This window comes from Oncorhynchus keta, chromosome 18 (genome assembly GCF_023373465.1).
Source record: "Oncorhynchus keta strain PuntledgeMale-10-30-2019 chromosome 18, Oket_V2, whole genome shotgun sequence".
Lineage (NCBI taxonomy): Eukaryota > Metazoa > Chordata > Actinopteri > Salmoniformes > Salmonidae > Oncorhynchus > Oncorhynchus keta.
Window position 1 is genome coordinate 25,745,478 of NC_068438.1, and position 21,571 is coordinate 25,767,048.

Here is a 21,571-nt window from a genome sequence, read left to right on the forward strand (position 1 = left end):
CACCGGAGAACACAATCAGAGAGAGAAACAGCGCCCCAGTCTCTAAATGTGTTGGCCATCTATCTGATGCTGTCTGGTCAAAAAGAGTATGACATTGTTGATTCCCGTAGCATTGAAGGGCAAGTAATCATAAAAAAAATAATTAAATAATAGCCAATCAGCATTGAGCTAAACTGAGTGAGCTCAACCTGTGAATGAGCTCAACAACCGACTCTTTTCTCTGTATACATCAATGATGTCACTCTTGCTGCTGGTGATTCTCTGATCCACCTCTACGTAGACGACAACATTCTGTATACTTCTGGCCCTTCTTTGGACACTGTGTTTAACTAACCTCCAGGCGAGCTTCAATGCCATACAACTCCCCTTCCGTGGACTCCAACTTCTCTTCAGTGCAAGTAAAACTTAATGCATGCTCTTCAACCGATCGCTGCCTGAACCTTCCCGCACCTGCCTGCCCGTCCAGCATCACTACTCTGGACGGTTCCGACTTAGAATATGTGGACAATTATAAATACCTAGGTGTCTGGTTAGACTGTAAACTCTCCTCCAGACTCACATTAAGCATCCCCAATCCAAAATTAAATCTAGAATCGGCTTCCTATTTCGCAACAAAGCATCCCTCACTCATGCTGCCAAACAAACCCTCGCAAAACTGACTATCCTACCGATCCTTGACTTTGGCAATGTCATTTACAAAATAGCCTCCAACACTCTACTCAACAAATTGGATGTAGTCTATCACCGTGCCATCCGTTTTGTCACCAAAGCCCTGTATACTAAACACCACTGTGTATGCTCTCGTTGGCTGGCCCTCGCTTCATACTCGAAGCCAACCCCACTGGCTCCAGGTCATCCATAAGTCTTTGCTAGGTAAAGTCCCCCCTTATCTCAGCTCACTGGTCACCATAGCAGCACACACCCGTAGCACACTCTCCAGCAGGTCTATTTCACTGGTCACCCCCAAAGCCAATTCCTCCTCCGGTCAACTTTCCTTCCAGTTCTCTGCTGCCAATGACTGGAGCGAATTGCAAAAATCACTGAAGCTGGATACTCTTATCTCCCTCACTAACTTTAAGCATCAGCTGTCAGAGCAGCTCACAGATCATTGCACCTGTACATAGCCCATCTGTAAATAGCCCATCCAACTACCTCATCCCCATACTGTATTTTTTGCTCCTTTGCACCCCAGTATCTCTACTTGCACATTCATCTTCTGCAAATCTATCACACCAGTGTTTAATTGCTAAATTGTAGTTACTTCGCCACTACAGGCTATTTATTGCCTTACCTCCTTAATCTTACCTCATTTGCACACACTGTTTATAGATTTTTTTCTGTTGTGTTACTGACTGTACGTTTGTTTGTTTATTCCATGTGTAACTCTGTGTTGTTGTTTGTGTCGCACTGCTTTGCTTTATCTTGGCCAGGTCGCAGTTGTAAATTAGAACTTGTTCTCAACTTGCCTACCTGGTTAAATAAAGGTGAAATAAAACAAAATACAAATACATAAAATGGTCCTGGTGCACAAAAATAAGTGTTGAGGGAAGTCAGTTTGGATTTGGCTTCACTCCAATCACATCACATCGAGAGCCAAACGTCATTGACAGAAACAACATGAATTGTTGCATCTCGTTGTGTTGTCCTCCGGTGGCTCGCTAGCTAGCTAAAATTGTCCCTTTCCTAAATTAGCCATGGATGGAGATAGAGATTTGGACTGTGGTTTTACTTAATTCTTCGTACTGGCCAATGATTATAACGGTGATTCTGATCCAACCATAAATTTATACATTGTGCCCCTGGCCTGAGAGGATGGAAGTTCAATATGTAGCTAGCTGTAGAAGGCTGTAGAAGGCTAATTCATGTTAACAAGCTGCCATGAATGGAAGTTAGGCTAAGAGCAAGCATTTTAGCCAGGTAGCTTAGGACCAAAAAATAAAAAGCATGTACTGTATGACAGAGTCAGAGACCATTTAGTCAACATAAAAGAAAGGAGGATGTCATTGGCGTTTCTCTGCAAGTAGGGTGAGTCAACATGTTTTTTGTACTTGTACGAACACACGCACACACATACAGAAATCAGAACCATGGATAGCTGACATCATATTTAGCTTACGTTGATTGCACTAAATCGTTTTTGGTATCTTTAAGTTATCACCATATTAGGCTAAGCATAGGTGATTTGATGATGTTGAAATGTTGAAGTGTACCTATTAAGAAAATTACAGGCCTCTCTCATCTTGTTAAGTGGGAGAACTTTCACAATTGGTGGCTGACTAAATACTTTTTTGCCCCACTGTATATCATGGTGGCAAAGCATCTGGACTAACAGGTTATAGCACAACAATGCAATTTTCATAACACATAGGTTGTAATATGGCTTATTTCTTCTGGCTTTTTCTGGCCCAGTGATTTTACCCACGCACCGCAAATGCTCATTTGAGATGGGCTATTATTTTTCAAATGAGATGAGATTGGGTAGCAGGTCACTTCAATACAGTATAACTGTCTTTGAATTATTAGTGTCACCAACGTGAAAACAAATGTTCTTATTACAAGGGTTAAAAAAACACTACATGTTGAAATTAACGTTTTAACACTGGATGATAATGTTGGCAGAGTGAATTCCGTAGATGAGAATGATGATAGGGGTTGAGGAGGTTTCTGTATTCTGGAGAGCCAGTATGTTTTATTGATGATGATAGGGGTTGAGGAGGTTTCTGTATTCTGGAGAGCCAGCATGTTTTATTGATGATGATAGGGGTTGAGGAGGTTTCTGTATTCTGGAGAGCCAGTATGTTGTATTGATGATGATAGGGGTTGAGGAGGTTTCTGTATTCTGGAGAGCCAGTATGTTGTATTGATGATGATAGGGGTTAAGGAGGTTTCTGTGTTCTGGAGAGCCAGTATGTTGTATGGATGATGATAAGGGGTTGAGGAGGTTTCTGCATTCTGGAGAGCCAGTATGTTGTATTGATGATGATAGGGGTTAAGGAGGTTTCTGTGTTCTGGAGAGCCAGTATGTTGTATGGATGATGATAAGGGGTTGAGGAGGTTTCTGCATTCTGGAGAGCCAGCATGTTTTATTGATGATGATAGGGGTTGAGGAGGTTTCTGTATTCTGGAGAGCCAGTATGTTGTCTTGATGATGATAGGGGTTAAGGAGGTTTCTGCATTCTGGAGAGCCAGTATGTTGTATTGATGATGATAGAGGATTGAGGAGGTTTCTGCATTCTGGAGAGCCAGCATGTTTTATTGATGTTGATAGGGGTTGAGGAGGTTTCTGTATTCTGGAGAGCCAGTATGTTGTCTTGGTGGTGATAGGGGTTGAGGAGGTTTCTGTATTCTGGGGAGACGGTATGTTTTATTGCAATGGTGAAGAGGCACGGCTAGAGATTGAGATGTGTTTTAGCAGCACAGCGGTGTGAGATTTATAGTTTAATAATGCAGGAAGAGGTATGTCCAGGAGTCCTAACAGTTTTACAGCACAATTCAACATATGTTCCACGTTGGTTCAGCATAATTTTATTGAAATGATGTGGAAACAACGTTGATTCAACAAGTGTGTGCCCAGTGGGAGAGCTCGAAAACACTTCACTTATTGAAATTTGCATTGAGAGTGTGTCGAGGAGCGCATTTCCCCATTGAGAAAAAATAAGTCAGAAAAGGATATGTTTGATTGTGAATATTTATGGAAAACTGTACAAAGTTTCAATATGAATAACATGAACAGTTCTCTAAAGGCTGAACTCTGTCTAATTATTTGAGCAATGTGAATTAAACAAGAATCTCTGCTTGTGAAATTCTCCAAAATGTTCAGTATTTCTTGGCAGAGATTGCTTTCTCCTCCTAAGGTTCTCCTGTAATTCACTGATGACAGAACCCGATAGAGTGGAGAGTTTAAGCATAACCAGGCCAACAGTTAAACATTTTATCCAATGATGTGGTTAGTCAAACTGAACTTTATAAATCAGATGGTATTCCACTCTAACCAGCTACAATCTCTGCCAACCCCGCTGTTGGAATACTGCCAATACATGTCTGGATGAAACATCTATTCCGTTGCATCCATCAATGAGTCATGTTCTCTTCAAATATTTTTCAGTGACTTAGTATTAAAAACTGGGGATATAAAGAGGTATGTTTTAGCACATGCCACCAAATATGAATATAATACATTAGAACAAATGGACTAGGAGATACAATGGCTAGACCATGAAGTGGCCCTCATTTTCAGATATTGGAATGAGTTACAGCCGATTTAACCACTCTGTATTTCACCTACCCACATGTAGCTTTTAATCTTTAAAGGCGTCCTCATGCTTCCCAGCCGAAACAGTTCAGTAGTTTTCTCTTATCTGGAGGCAAGCCGAAGTTCAGAGTCAACACCTAAGCCTCTTTGTCGGTGATTGGTCAACAGTCGCGATTCTTCAATAAAGTCTTTGTTGTCATTCAACTAGAGATGACTCATTTTCCTGCACATTTTGTAATTGAAAAATACTGCACCAAAATCTTCGTCAGACGAAGAATTGCGCTACGCAGATCTCTTTGGCAAAAACATAAACATTTATGACAGATATACTGGCTATGGTGTCTTAAAATGGACGAACATCACTATTGCTGCTTTTTTCTCATTTTTCAAGCGGAAATCTAAACTCTTGCAACTAGGGGGCACTATTTTTATTTTTGGAAAAATAACGTTCCCAAAGTAAACCGCCTATTTCTCAGGACCAGATGCTAGAATATGCATATAATTGAGGATAGAGAGGATAGGATAGAAAACACTCTAAAGTTTCCAAAACTGTAAAAATATTGTCTGCGAGTATAACAGAACTGATATTGCAGGCGAAATCCTGAGAAAAATCCAATCAGGAAGTTACTCTTATTTTGAAACCCCTGTCTTTCTATGCATCCCTATTGCCCATTGAAAGGGATATCAACCAGATTCCTTTTTCTGTGGCTTCCCTAAGGTGTCTACAGCCTTTAGACGTAGTTTCAGGCCTTTATTTTGAAGAATGAGCGTAAACGACTACATTGCGTCAGTGGCCACCTGATGGCTCTCAGATTATATCGTAAAAGACAAAGGTAGTCATTTTTCCTCTCGCTCCTACTGAAAAGCCAATTGTCCCGGTTGAAATATTATCGAATGATATTTGAAAAACACCTTGAGGATTGATTCTAAAAAATGTTTGCCATGTTTCTGTCGATATTATGGACATAATTTGGAGAAAAAAATTGTCGTGACCGCTATTTCCGGTGGATTTCTCAACAAAAGAAGGTATTTTGGGTATAAAAATATCTTTATGGCACAAAAGGAACATTTGCTGTCTAACTGGGAGTCTCGTCAGTGAAAACATCTGAAGATCATCAAAGGTAAACGGTTAATTTGATTGCTTTTCTGATTTTCGTGACCAAGCTTCCTGCTGCTAGCTGGACATAATGCTATGCTAGGCTATCGATAAACTTACACAAACGCTTGTCTTGCTTTGGCTGTAAAGCATAATTTCAAAATCTGAGATGACGGGGTGATTAACAAAAGGCTAAGCTATGTTTCACTATATTTCACTTGTGATTTCATGAATATAAATATTTTCTAGTAATATTTTTTGACCGTTGCGCTATGCTAATTAGTGTAGTTGATGACAATTCTCCCGGATCCGGGATGGGTAGTTCCAAGAGGTTTTAAGGGAGTAGGCAAGCACTTGTTGAGTTCGGCTAGGCGCCAGCCGAACTGAGGCATGCTGATGCCTAAAGAAGGTGAGGGGTGGAAGCAGGATAGAAGAGTATATAGCATAAACATAGAACATAGGAAAACATAACAAGACCAGCATACAATGAGGTACCAAATAAACAGACAGGAGGGTGTTGGCTATGTGAGCTCTGAGTGGTTCCTTTGTTAATAGGACAGCCAGATCCTCAGATAGAGAGCGCTTTCATCTGCCCACATACCGCTTACAGTTCTGGGTCTTATTATTTACATTGGTACAAAAGCTTCCATACAGAAGAAGAAGAAGAAGGTCAAAAAGGTTACACGTCACTCTGATATTGTGTTGATTAAACTGGGCATCACTCGCTTAATAACATTAATGACCATTGGTCTTGAGTTCCATGCTGTTGTTGATGCAGTCAGTGAGTCAATGGCTCTGCTTGACTGACATCATTCTCTGAAGTTGAATGAGACTCCATTCCTGGAATATAAGCTTTGAATAAAGATCCTTCCATGTTGTGTTCAAGTATAAGGACCTGCTTAAGCACAATGCAATGGTGTGACCCTGTGTAAACTCAGGACAAATTATAAATATCTCCACAGTAAGCATTGTAAATGGTAACAGGTGATCCCATCTGCCTTATACACTACATGACCAAAAGTATGTGGACACCTGCTAGTCGAACATCTCATTCTTAAATCATTCTTAAATCTTTGACATTAACATGGAGTTGGTCCCCCCTTTGCTGCTACAACAGCCTCAAGTCTCTGGGAAGATGTTGGAACATTGCTGCGGGAACTTGTTTCCATTCAGCCACAAGAGCATTAGTGAGGTTGGGCACTGATGTTTAGCGACTAGGCCTGGCTTGCAGTCGGCATTCCAATCCCAAATATATTCCATGGGGTTGAGGTCAGGTCACTGTGCAGGCCAGTCAAGTTCTTCCAAACCGATCTCAACAAATCATTTCAGTATGTACCTCACTTTGTGCATGGGGGCATAGTCATGCTGAAACAAGAATGGGCCTTCCCCAAATGGTTTGCCGCAAAGTTAGGAGCACAGAATCGTCTAGAATGTCATTGTATTCTGGAGCATTAAGATTTTCCTTCACTGGAACTAAGGAGCCTATCCCGAACCATGAAAAACAGCCCCAGACCATTCTTCCTCCTCCACCAAACTTTACAGTTGGCACTATGCATTGGGGCAGGTAACGTTCTCCTGACATCTGCCAAACCCAGATTAGTCCATCAGACTGCAGGATGGTGAAGCGTGATTCAACACAAAACTTCTTCACAACAGTATCTCGGACCTGCTCGGTGTGTTCCTTGTTCTTCATGATGATCTCTGCGCTTTTAACGGACCTCTGAGACTATCACAGTGCAGGTGCATTTATACGGAGACTTGATTACACACAGGTGGATTGTATTTATCATCATTAGTCATTTAGGTCAACATTGGATCATTCAGAGATCCTCACTGAACTTCTGGAGAGAGTTTGCTGCACTGAAAGTAAAGGGGATGAATAATTTTGCACGTCCAATTTTTCCGTTTTTGATTTGTTAAAAAAGTTTGAAATATCCAATAAATGTCGTTCCACTTCATGATTGTGTCCCACTTGTTGTTGATTCTTCACAAAAAAATACAGTTTTATATCTTTATGTTTGAAGCCTGAAATGTGGCAAAAGGTCGCAAAGTTCAAGGGGGCCGAATACTTTCGCAAGGCACTGTATAGTGTATGTACTGTAGGCATATTGTGTTGTACTATACAACAGCATCCCACTGAGTTTCCCTGTTCATGTACATAAACAAATGACCTGGTCAATTGACTCCTCTTGCCCTCTAGCAGATTGCACATAATAAGATGTGCTGTTGTAATACAATAAATCTTGCAGAGAGTAAATTTCAAAAATACCTTTATGTAAAAAACAGTTTATTAATGGCATCTAAATGCCTTTTAAATAGACCTTAGTGGATTTAGTGACGCCGTTGTCCCATGGCATGAAACACTTTAAAAAAAAACTTTATTTAACTAGGCAAGTCAGTCATAACCGGGTTACGTTCATGTCAAACATATCATACACACAATGGCATTCTTATGTAGAGTGTAGAGCATACAACAACACTGCTTCATTCTACGGGAGGACATTTCAGGGATGTCACTGTTGTATAAGTATAACTCACATTAATCTCAATGAATCTCAAAGACAATGTTTGTTAACTAAAGCAAAACCATGTAAAATAGCCCCATTAAGTGTAATGAATCCATTAGGACAGAAATGGATTTGTCTTTATGGTGGATCAATGGCAGGGGAAGGGACGATGAATAAAGGCAGGGGAATAGTGATTTACGCTATTCAGGAAGGACACGTCTCACACTGACACCTCCAGGGATGGAAATAGGGTAGTTGGTGTTCGGAAATTGATGACCAATTAATTTGTTGTTGGGGGACAAGCCAGAGGAGCACATGTGTCAGGTAGATTCCAATAACTCTACACCTCTGTCTAGAATGTTAAGAACACTATCTGGAACATTCTAAGACTTAGCTTTTCAATCATTTCATGTGTTTCCATTCCACAAAAGCGTACACCGGTGGGCACTCTCCATGGACTGTTTTGAGATATATTCATGCCATTCATGCCAGTTATTTGGTGCAGCTTTGCATTTCTCTCTTTAATTAGAATAGAAGGCGCTTCACAAAGAGAATGAGCAGGAATTCAGGGAGCGATAGGAATCATCCTATTTTGTCCTCTGATTTATCAGACTGAACAGTGAAAGATTTCTCTCATTTTAATCACTGTTCCCCTGAATTGAAACAGGCCCAGGCAGAGCGAGCTATTGCAAACGCAGCTCCTTCTATGAATAGCAGAGTGGGTCCCATATTGAAATGCGCTGCACAATATTAGACGCCTCACACTTTTATGTATACAGCTGCTTTCTTGTGTATATAGCTGTGTATATGCCATCATTATTTATGGCCGACTGTATTGCTTGTTGACGTAGGCACAGACAATAAACAGAGTAGCCATGGTACACTTTATTTCAAAAAGTGACATTCATACTGCTCTAAGACCCTGTCCATGCTGTTGCTTTTTAATAAAGATCGCTTTCGTCCATGGCAATCTTCTCCAATTCGATGTATCTCAACAACACAGGCTGTATGGAGAGTGGCATTCAGATTCTGCCCATCTCTGAGCGTCCTGGCCCGGCCATTGATCCGCATACAGAGTGGAGTGTTGGTTCACCGTGGTGGAGACACAATGAGTTCAGTCCACAGCCTCCCTCCACATTCTCTCGCCCATGACTGTTAAACTGCTGCTGATGTGCCGTTAAGAGTCGCTCACATCCTCTCTCTCTCTCCTCATTATCATAAGTCCTTCTCCCTCTCTTCCCTCTCCTCCCGACCACTTCAAAACTGTTGGGCCATTGTTTACTGCCTTCCCCAGCCTCCCGGGGTGTGATAAGGGCCAGACCGGTGACTGGAATGGATTTATTGGGCACCGTCGTCCAGTGAGGTTTAATTAAAGAGCTCTATCGGTGAAAAGAAAGGCACACTAGAGCAGTCACTGAAGGTAAGAGGGTAGGAGACCCCAGATCTCTAGTGGAATACATATTTAATCACACGGAGCATAAGAGGTTCCGCTTTTAAAGGGCCCCGGTTGATTTTTTGCCATGACTTGAATGGCAAGTACTCTGAGAGACAGGCTAGTGATCCCTCAGTGATGGAGGAAGAGAGGTGTTTTCAGACTCATCTCCCTTACTCCCTGTTTAAGGCTGTGAATCCCAGGGATCCCATTTCTAAAGTCAATCGAATTAAAATATATTTTTCAAAATACTGCTGATTTTCCAAGCTATATGGATTTACTCTCTCAAGAGGTCGGAAGTTAAAAGGTTGTAAATATTTATTTGGAAGAATAGATAGTCATAGCGTATCATGAATATGGATCAGGCGCCAGCGTCAAGTGGAGAGGCTGCAGGTTACTAAAATGACAGTGCAGCAGTAAGTGGTACTTAAAATTAAACAATTAAGGTAATAATACAAGAGGCCCGATTTCATTTGGATTGTGAGTTACTCTTCTAAAACCAATTTACTAGCTAAAAGTACTTGAAATGTGACCCCTGGCTATATTGATTTCACATTTAATGTTGATTTTGGGGCTTCTTTGCTCAACACAAACTGTTATTGAATTAGGTTTATCTTTCTATTAGATACTAAAGGGGCCTCATTTTTCTGGTAGTGCTAAAGTGAATACAACTGTCTGGGTTATTTCACTGCATATATTATTGGACCCTAGATATTTGGGGTGGACAATGGAGTGTGGTAATTAAATCTTCAATTCCATTTCCACTGCGTTTTGGACCCCTTTTAAACACTGTGTTAGCGCTACAGGGTTGTACCATTGGATGATGTCTTCTGCATCTGCTGATACCAACCATTAGCACAGTATGTGTGATTAACGGGACCTGAGTTAGAGTGGTGTTTGTGAGACAAGGGCGGATCCCAAAGGGGTCCTTCTCACAACAATGTCTGTAGAATTCGAATGGTTTGAGCTACACACTATTATGCTGAGACTCTCACGAACATTGTACATGGAATCTGTTTTGTTCTATGACGCTCAGGGGTTCTCCTACATAGAGAGGTTTTTCTACAAAGAGATCATAAGAAATCCCATATTGTCTATAATACTGTAAGCTCACATAGTTGCTGTCACAAACTTTAAACTCCACACAGTTGTCACTTACTAATTGGATATTCATTTCGCACTGAGTAAACAATTTCTGTACTTACAGCATTATTATGATTACATTTTCTATCATGGTTTTGTTCATTTGTTTATTGACATTTGTCAATACATCTCATGCATGTAACTGTTATTGTCAAATTTTACTTCATGTTTGACTTGCAAACACTTCAATGTTAGGCTAAATATGAAGGCAGAGCATGCAGATTAATGAAAGTAGTGAATTTCAGCTTCTTGTGTTGTGGTTACAATGAAGTTAACACCACATTTAATGCACAGTGCTGCATTATTATAGGATTGTGCTGTATGCTTATCTACCTGCAGTGACATTTCTATTACGATGAGAAAGAAGACTTAAGCTTTCAAAAGATGAAAAGCAGTGAAGGTAGAAGTCTAACATTGACAGATATATGACAGCGAGTAAGTAATATTACTGGCGTGTAAGCGATTGGAAATGGGATTCCGAAACAGACACATGACAGAAGGAGATTGACCTTACCTGATAGGTCTCTGCCAACGCCTAGAGCCAGGCCATCTTTGATCCAAAGGACAACACCATGGTAGCCAGGAATGGAGCAGGGCAGGGTGACGGGCTGACCGGCCACCACCACCAGGTCCTGGGGTTGCTGGGAGAACATGGCCTGGACCCCTGGAGAAACACACAGAAAGATAGATGAACAGTCAGATACTATGATCCAGTTCTATAAGACATTCAAAGACATCACCTTCAAAACACCTAACCAAAAAAGGACTGGTGGAAGCACCTAACTCAAACAGACTGGCACAAACACCTAACCCAAACAGACTCGCACAAACACCTAACCCAAACTGACTGGCACAAACACCTAACCCATACAGACTGGCACAAACACCTAACCCATACAGACTGGCACAAACACCTAACCCAAACAGACTGGTGCAAACACCAAACCTAACAAAAAATCTAACACAAAAGGACTGTTGCAAACACCAAACACCTAACCCAAACAGACTGGTGCAAACACCTAATCCATACAGACTGGCACAAACACCTAACCCATACAGACTGGCACAAACACCTAACCCAAACAGACTGGTGCAAACACCTAATCCATACAGACTGGCACAAACACCTAACCCATACAGACTGGCACAAACACCTAACCCAAAAGGACTGTTGCAAACACCAAACCCCTAACCCAACAAGATAGGTGCATTAGAGTTGTTCCACTTTGCTGAAACTCTACTCAGAAAAGCAATCTTCATTTACATAGGATTTCACACATGCAGATTGGCTGCTCGCATGACACACACTCGAAATCACAGCCCTGTCTGCTAACACCACATCTCTGGCAGACATTCCCTCACACTCACATTAATGTACTTCATCCATTCCCTTTATTAGACGCATGGTGCTACCAGAGCTCAGGCAGAAAGTGCGGTGTGACGGACCCCATTAGGGGTAGGGAGGGGGTGGTGGGGTGGACAGGGGGTACTGGAGGTGCAGTCGGGGAATGGCACTTAGTGAGAAGTGTCACTGACATGCAGAGTGTTGGTGAGCATGTTGAGGCTCGGATATCTTTGAAGCTATCTCCCTCTGAGTCCACCTGAACAGCAGCCCTCCATCCCCTTCTCCTTGGCATCCTACCACACTGTAGCACAAAGACCATTGGGTAATTGGAAGGTCTTCTGAGAGGAATAGCAGGGAGAAAAAAAGCCTTTTTAAGTCAGCCTGTCATCTGGGCCATAGTTCTTGCCTGCTTGCGTCTCGCTGTCATCATCTGAAGCTGGGGTTGGCTGAGAAGTTAGCCTCTCCAGCACATTGTGTTTACCAGGAGGTAAAGCCCGGTGTTCGGCATACTATAATGTAAAGACAGGCAATGCATCTTGGGATGGGGGGGAATAAGGAAGGAATCTTGACTGAGGGTAACAAGTGACATGTGGTCTCAGATCAATAAGACGGACTCTCGTTGATTTCTCTCCGTTCTTTTTATCTTATTTTTTAAAACTTTCAAGTGAAATTGTTGTGCAAAGCTTAGGATGGCCTTGGCTTTCCCTCTTATGTACACACAAAAAACCCAATCCACACACAAACAAAGAAAATAACGAAGAGATACTGTATGTGTTTCCCCCCTGATAATTCTGTTGCAATGTGTCCAAGGGGAATAAAAGTGGCAGATAGGAGAGGAAAGGTAACGGATTGCAATAATAGCAATAACAACAAACATAGTAAATGATGTTCCTGTCTTTAATGCACCTCTATCTACACAAAATATTGGAATTGTTTACAATAATCCTGTTCTTTCATGCTTTGGGTTGTTGTTTTCCTATTTTCTGATAGCAATTACAGAGAAAACATTAACACAAAGCAGAGAGAGGGACAATAATAGATGATAGAAATATAAACACAATGTCTTTACATCAGTGTAAGTATTACATTAGTAAACACATCAGTCATATTTAGTCCTGTGACCGATGCAACATGACTGACAGCTAGTTAAAAGGTAAACACAAGTCTCCATGTTGATTTATACAAATTCTCCCCCACTGTATGCCGCATCTCGTGCATGCGCCCTCATTATTATAAATCAACATCTGAAAAAATGAGCTGAGAATCTGTAAGCATACAGTATACTGGGCTATTCATCTTTGGGAACACGACGGGCCTCTCTGGCATGTTTTCCTGTGACGTTTTTGTTGTGTTGGCCTTGGGTATACTACCCAGACAGCCTTGTTCCGACTCCCCTAGGAGGGGTATATCTTGGCTGCACGCAGTGAACCAGTCAGTGCTCAGACACATAGTAGGGGAGACGGCAGCTTGTGAAATCTCTTGGCATGTGAGAGAAGAAGAGAATGCAAGAAAATTAGCTTCTTTTCCGCTCTCTATCCTCGCAGTCAGGATTGCTATTATCAACCACTTCAACCTGTGCTGTAATTGATTTAATGTCGGGGGCGTCTCCGCCTTGGCAGCACTAATACCCCCATACCTTCTCCATCTTCTAACCCGCTGTTCAAATCCCTTCTCCCCACCCCGTCAAAATCCTTCCCGTCATTGTAACAAATTAGACAGATTAGGATGATTTTCTCAGAGGTTGTCACAGCCTCCCTTCCTCCTGCATCAGGTCTTCAACTCACCAGTAATTATTATTATTCACAGCCTAGGATGATTATTTTAATTACTACTAACATCTAATTAAAATGGTAATGAAAAATAATTCAATGCCTAAAAACTCCTGCCAAAAAAACATGCTAACCTAAATATTCCCTTCTGGAGATACTCTGTTTCAAGACAGTAGCTTGGTTTCCATCCAATTGGCAACAGATTTTCAAGTTAATATTCTAAAATCTGCATAAAGGAAATATGCACACTACACACATTATGCACAAATTCCAGGTTCACTAGGTGAATAGAGACTAGATCAAACAATGCCAAAGCTATTGTTAACCCCCCAGTATTCATAAACCACCCCCTTAGTTGATGAAAGAGCCATTCTCCACAGACATAAATGCGGGAGCACAGAGGTTTCTCAAGAGTACAGCCTCTCATAGACCCATACAGACGTAGGAGGGCTGCAGAAGTCTGTGGTAGAGAGAGAGAGAGGGGGAGAGAGAAGCTGGGAGATTAAGAGGTGCCCACCCACAGAGAAAAACAAGGTACACCTGGTGTGGCCACCTGACCAGCAAAATGGAGATCTGCTTCATTCACGTAAAAAGGCTATCTATGGCAGTCCACATAGGTAGGTCACCAGAGGAGCACTGAGAACAGGGTAGGGGTGGGGGTTAGGGAGGATGGGGGGGATGGGGGAGCAGAGTAAGCCCATTTAATACTGGAGGTCCTTCAGCAGTGTCGGTGAAGTCACAGCCCTGTGCGTCGTACAAGGCTCTGTCGCATCTGCCAGCTTTCGGCTCCGTTGGACAGCAGGGCGGCTTTAGCGGAGCCCCCTCATTTACCTCCCCCCTTTCCTCGCTGGGCCAGCTGCAGGGGCAGCCGAGCATGACGTGCAGTGGAGTGGAGACAACAGATTCCTCTCCTCCTCTCCTCCTCCTCTCCCCATGCAGAAGAATGGTGGGTCGATAACACCAGATGATCAAAAATGAGGAGTGAGAGACAAAAAAAACTAAAGTGGAGCAAGAAAAACCCAGCCGATTTTATAATAACAAATAGACAGTGAATGAAAAAAATGGTGGGGTTTTGGAGGTGCTGGTAGCTGGAGAGAATGCTGATTTCAGTGAGGCTCAGGTGCTGGAGGAGACAGAAGAGAGCAGAGATCCCTCTTAATAACGCTTTATTAACTTCTGCTAATGGAGGAAGATGAGAATGAGCCTTGTGATATGTCTAGACAAAGCAATATGCTGAGATAAATGGGGCCTGATTAGAGGGGTCAGGTGTGTGTGTGTGTGTATGTGTGTAGGAATGTGGTGGCATTTGTAGAGATAGTGTAGACACCAGGTGACGATCTCTGACAACAACCTGAAGGAGGGAGGTAGGGAGGCTTCCCCACCTAGCAACACCTCCTGAAGCTTAAACCTCTCACCCGTTTTCACAAAGAAATTATATAAAAAAAGCGCTGACCAGTTAAGTCTCAATTTTTCTGTGAATGGGAGGTATGTTTCTCTCAGATGGAGATATCAGAGTGCCACTACATGATACCTTGGCGCGTCTCTGTCCGCAGCAATAGAATAAATGGGGTCTATCGTTTGTTGTTTTTCAAGTAGGGCCATATAGTACATGAATACTTCTCACCATTGACCCATCAGCCTCCCGACCTCTGCTCAACCCCTGAGTGAACTTGCAGCTGCATCTCTCCCTATTTAACTAACACAAATCACTGCTCATTCACACAATGCCTTTTGATTGAACTCTGTGGGTCAATTGATTAATTAAAGGCGGCAGACCTATGATTGGGAATGAAGGGCTGAGGGTTCTGGAGGAAGCAGGCTGTTAGAGGCGCTGAGCAGGGCCACATAATGCCTGTATGAGTACATTGCCTTCACCTAATGTTTACATTTCACTTCAGATCATTTGTTTACAGTTGGATGGTGATTGCGTTTCCACACACTACACACACTTCACCCAGCGCTAACGGCCTCGCTGCGGGCCCCAATCTCACCGCTGTCTGCCAATCAGACCTAGAAATTACCATTAGAGCCACACATCCAGTCCACTTGAGATTACTAATCAGAGCGGCGGCCGCCCAACGCCTGTCATGCCGTCCGCGTTGCCTGAAGCTCAGCTACGGATCATAAGCAGGGACTATTATCCCCCTGGTCTTCACATTTCCTCAGCCCTGAGAGAGCTAGGGAGAAGGTGGAATGTACAATAGGGAAGTTGTTTGCAAGGTAGTTTTGTGACAACTTTGGCCGAGCGCATGGTATGGCTTCCCTGACGGCTACATTGGCATGGATATGCCAATCACCTGCCCCTCCTAACATCCCTCCCTATACCTCCTCTCCCACCCACTGGGCATGCTGTGTCGGTGTATTCATTTGCTGGGGCAGCTCCGTCTCCTAATCCTGTGCCTGTTTTCCATGGGGACTGTCTCCCGAGCCCAGCTACCTCTAATGAGAGTGTGAAATTAATGAATAAATCCCATCATTATTGTGTTTTCCTTTTCAACATCCAAGGCAACCTCAGTCATGTTAGAATCACCATCCACTCAGCTAGTGGGCCCCCACAGTTCCATTTCCTCCTGCCCAAAGATGAAAAGTCCCCCACTGAAGATAGGATAGGAAAATTATCTAATCGCAGCGACAGGCTTTAAATTTACCTGTGCCGAGGCGATGTGAGTTATTTGAGGACACAATAATGGGTAAAAGGACTCCAGCAGTTCTCCACTAATCCAAGCCTGAGGACCAAAGTAAACACAAACCCCAGCTATATGGATTACTGTATCTAAGCCCATCTCTCTCTAATTGAATTCTGCCTATTGGGCCTAACCTGATGTCTGGATCAATCTGAGCTCCCCACCTCTCTGCCTATATCTCCATAGACAAATGTTTATCTACAGCTCATCCTTCCGGCTTATCACCCAATATATCGCTTTGGCTCCCTAATTCTCCTAACTCAATCACCAACAAGGCACATCTTAAAACTGTGTATCCATATGTGCGATGTGTAGATTCCACAAAAAAGAAAGACACCAGAGAATGTGGACCAGCAGGTCAGGGAGGTCAGTGGATGAAGGTACATTTTAAACTGGACCAACAAGTGTTAAAAATCCAGGATTAAAATAACTGCTTTCAGAAGGGCAGACAGCACTAACAGTTTTATAATAAAGATAAAAAAACGTTATTTAATGAGGCAAGTCAGTTCAGAATATATTCTTGACGACCTACCCTGGCCAAACCCGGACAACTCTGGGCCAATTGTGCGCCACCCTATGGGCCTCCCAATCACAGACGGATGTGATGGGACTGTAGTGACGCCTCTTGCACTGAGATGCAGTGCCTTAGACCGCTGCACCACTCGGGAGCCCGAATGCAGTCTTACTTTAAAAATGAATCTTCCTTTGCTGGGAATATGATACAAAATGGCATAAATATGACAGCACTTCCACGTCATTGGATTTTTGCACATTGATAACATCTAATCGGAATACAGACGTTCCCTGCAGGAAGTTTTTGTTTCAAGAGTCCCCACAGTAGCATCAAGTCAGGATTTCTGATTCATGTATTTCAGTGTATTCACTTCTGGGTTTTATGGGAATAGGATAACAAGAATACTAAATGAATTAATTGAATGTGATTCCCAACTGTAAACAATGTCTGTACTACATCTGTCTCTGCTGAGGGAGTCATAAACGTCATACATTAGTAAATGATCTTTGAAGCCATACTAGACTACACCATACACACAGCACTCTCAATTCTATGTAATTTCTCCTCAAATGGCTTTGTTCCAACTCAAACCCCGATCATTTGGACTTGCCTCCAACTTATTAGAGTAAAATGCCACATTGTGATTGACAGCAGAAATGTACAATGCATCCCCCTCCATCTCGCCGCCAGTTGTCCTTCCTCCTGGAGACAGAGACACATGCTCTTGCCCTTCATCGCCACACGCTGATCAGTCACACACTAACCACTCCACCACTCCCTCTCCGACTGACAGTGCCGGGGCCATGATTGACGCATTTAATTATCTGGAGCGCAATCACTAATTCGACTACCTCACAGAACCGTGCTGTGAGGTGCATCAATTAATTAGTAGGGCATAAAGCAGAAAGCCACAGTGCATAATACTCAAAGTCGTGGCATTTTCCTGAGTTTCTTTCATTAGGTATGAGGATAAGCTAGCTAGTTGCTTCGCTATACTGACTCCATGCACTACTTATCAATCTCCTTTGTTTCTACCATTACTTCTAGACTGGACTATGGGGACTAAGTGGCTGACAGGAAGTGAGGTGAGGCTGGACAATTATGAGGATGTGATGCATGAAGCGTTTGACTAACTTTAACTACAGCAAGGTGAGGCCACGGCTGAGGCCCTACACCTCATCTATCTCCATTGTGCTAAACACAAATCAGATGGAAAAATAAGGGTCTTCTGGGGAGCACTGTTGGCACTGAAATCACGCCATATAGTCATCCCCTTTTGAGATAGCTAACATACTGTATGATATTCCCTGGGACCCCACAAAAGACTAAAATGGACGAGTTAGAGATTTAATGGATTCCTTTGCTATGATATACTTATCTTTATGACATCATACTGGGACCTGATTACATGTTGTCATGTTCTGAAGGTCAACTTCAAATCAATGGTCATTATAATCTTATCTATTATGATATTATAATAATTAATGACATAGGAAAATAGTACTGAGGAGATTGCGGGTCACCACGCCAGTCAGTCCCATATTAACTTTTCAATTATTTATCATTAATTGACTTCTTAATAGAGCTTAATATGCCAATTATAAGGTCACTTTCCTGATGTTTGGTCACCTTGATATTTCATTGCATTCGAACACACACACAGATGTACACACAAGTATCGTAATATGAGCTTGGTTCTATAGTCATTTTTGTTGCCATTTTGTTATTCACAAAGCCTTGTTCTGTTCGATGTTCTCTACCTACAGTATATAGTACTCTAAATATCCCAATGCATGTTGTTAAGTTCAAAAGAACACAAGAAACAAAATTGCTTACACCATTCAAACCAATGAGGGTTTGGAAATGAAAAGTACATTTTGTCAGAATCATCTTTTAGCAGATAGAACCTTATAGTCCAAGCTCTCGTGGTAGATAATAGCCTTTAAATTATGTTTGCTTGAAAGCAAGATAAGACACTTTGCTATTCTTCATTTTTTTATCTTCTGAAATATTCTGGATCTCTTCAGAGGGATTCTTTGAGCACAGAATGTCTGAAGCAGTCTGACTAACTGACACTTCAAATGAAAGGGCCTGGAGATGGACAAATGGTTAGCTTGCCAGCCAAGAATAACTCACTTTTGATATGCAGATGTAAATTAACTGGTATTACACCTGAAGCCTATGCACTGAAAGGCTTTAAGTGAGCTGTTCAGAAAATCAAATTCATTCGAATTGCTTTTGTCTCTATCCCAGTTACTGACAATTACATTTGATGTAGAACAAGCATTTTGAAAGTCCATTAGAAATTAGGGTGATCATCATGGAACATTGTTTTTCGCGGCAACCAGGAAAGAATCCACGTCTTCATGAAAAAGCTACAATTCTATGTATTAGTGATGATGGGCCAAAACGATGAAGTTCGAAGTTAGATTTTTTATAGATTCAGACTAGGTTCAGACCAGCCTCAAGTTTTTTCTCTTCTCTCCTGCCTGAATAATTATATGAATTGTCTGAGCTGCACATTACATCATGTATTGGCTTTTCTGGATACTTCATCAATGTGGACAAAACTGAATCCCTCAGCCACAGCTTGCAAAGATATAGCAATAGTTAGCAATAATGAACATTTCATAAAGTGGCTGTGGAATCCATTAGATGAGGCATTGCATTGATGTCTTTATCTTCCCTCAGAATGTACGAACCCATTTTCCTCACCCGGCCACTGCTAAAACAAATAAGCCAACATATCCACCAGGCCCTCTCTGCCATGTGATGGCTGCTGTTCTTATGAAGATTTGTCTCTGAGACTGTAAATACATGGAGCAGGAAAGATAAACACTGCAGCCGCGGGAAACCTGTGTATTTATGCCCGCTCTCGCCCTGCTCGTTAGTGGAACAGGACAGTTGCTGAGGCACAATCAAGACGGATTGCTTCCAATGATGAGTTCAAAAAATTACAAATGGCAACGAGAGACAGCCTCATAGACACACTCTCTATCATCAGCCACAGGCGCAGAAAGAAAAAATATTGTTTCTACGGAATACAGACATTCGAGTATCTAGTGCCAGAAACCTTTATTAAATCTTTCTGGCCTGCATCTTTCTTTCAGTTGGCATAAAATCAAGTCAAAAGAGCTTTAAGGCTTCAAAAGTTAAAGAACGGATTCTTAAGTTATGTTCTGTCCTAAGTTAATTCTGTTTCCACATTTTTATAATAGACAGGAAGGAGGGCTAATGGAAATGGCTAGCCAGACAGCCTTTTGAGTTTTTAAGTGTTCAAATGTAGTAGAGATAAATATAAAGTTGGCCTATCATATTTTATTAGGGCTTTTTGCTGTAAACAATGGGACTAATCTGACCAGCGATTGTGATTACTGTCATGGATAAAGATAGTACCATGGGCTTGTTTCCAAGGTAACTCCAGTTGAACAGACATAACAGTTCACTTAGCATAGAATGCAATGTAACACAGCAGTCTCTCAGGACGTGTATTGATTGAAAACCCAGAGGCTATCTTTGCAAACTTTACTTCTTTAAAAAAAAAATTTTTTTAGAAGCTTTGAGTTTTTCATAATGACAAGTAAAAACATAAAAGAGATGGTAATGAAAAATGGGGAGAAGGAGTGTGAAGATCAGATGTGTCTGATTGAAATAGAAGGGCCCCTTCTGTTTCCCCAGCATTGCAATTATGTTCTCTCTCTATGAACTTCCTCCCTGGCTCTTCAGGCCTCTCCATCACACAGTGCAATGGGGCGGCAGGGTAGCCTAGTGGTTAGAGCGTTGGACTAGTAACCGGAAGGTTGCAAGTTCAAATCCCTGAGCTGACAAGGTACAAATCTGTCATTCTCCTGAACAGGCAGTTAACCCACTGTTCCTAGGCCATCATTGTAAATATGAATTTGTTCTTAACTGACTTAGGTAAAAATAATAAAAGGTGTAATGGCAAGGCTTCAAGGAGATATCACAATGGGGTTGTAGCTGAGACATTAAGACCAAGCACTTTCTTTGAATAGTTGTGTAGTGAAACTCTTGATGGACCTTGAAATGTCCAGTCACAATGTGCTTTTATTGGGATTGATCAGATTCATTATTGAGAGATGAGATCTTTGGCCAGCCTCGGTTGAGTTGCTTGATGGATGTGCTATAGAGAGGGCCTTCCTTCAATGGACACATCATACATTTAAAGGGAGAGTCCAATTTTCCATTACATGCTGTGTCACAACAGGTCGAGAGCCACACAGCCCTTTGTCAAGCCATAGCTCATATTTTGTGGGTTGATGAGATAAAAGATACGGCTTTCATGGCATATTGGGTTCAAGGCATTGAGCGACTATCTCCTTTTTGACAAAAATTAAATCGAAAGACAGATGAAGTGTTTTGAAATAAGCCCAAAGGCATAACTGCTGTGTCATGAAAGGTGAGGAAATGTGTACAATTCACGTTCAGGGTCTAATAAATAGAGATAACCTAACCAAGTTAACATATGTATGTCAAGTTCTGAACTATATGCAGTGATATTTGATCAGCCTACTAAAGCTGTCAACCCCAGTATTGTAAAGAGAATGAAATATTATCAGCATCACACATTCTTCTGTGTGGAAGGCGTTTCTTTCCTACTAAATGTATCTTGGAGCACATGCAACACCTTGTCTACAGGGAGTTTGTTTTGAAGATGTCTTCACCCTGAAAAGTGTTTTGTGAATCTTATTACTGAGAAATATAGAGATGACAAAGTCAGCGAGCTTACGTAGAGGGTGCAAATCCCCAAACACTTAAACTGGATGAGGACACTAATTTGTCAGCTTTATTTAATTGTTACAGTAGACAGG

The 21,571-nt window shown here is 41.9% G+C and overlaps 1 protein-coding gene across 2 annotated transcripts in view; it reads right to left on the minus strand.

Moving 5' to 3' along the window:
* LOC118397520 (kin of IRRE-like protein 3) overlaps window positions 1-21,571 on the minus strand; it is a 217,389-nt gene that overhangs the window by 84,852 nt on the left and 110,966 nt on the right. For both annotated transcript variants that reach the window (XM_035792379.2, XM_035792378.2), the window contains exon 2: window positions 10,945-11,094. In XM_035792379.2, coding sequence (XP_035648272.1) covers window positions 10,945-11,094 — 150 coding nt within the window. The remainder of the gene's footprint in view (window positions 1-10,944; window positions 11,095-21,571) is intronic.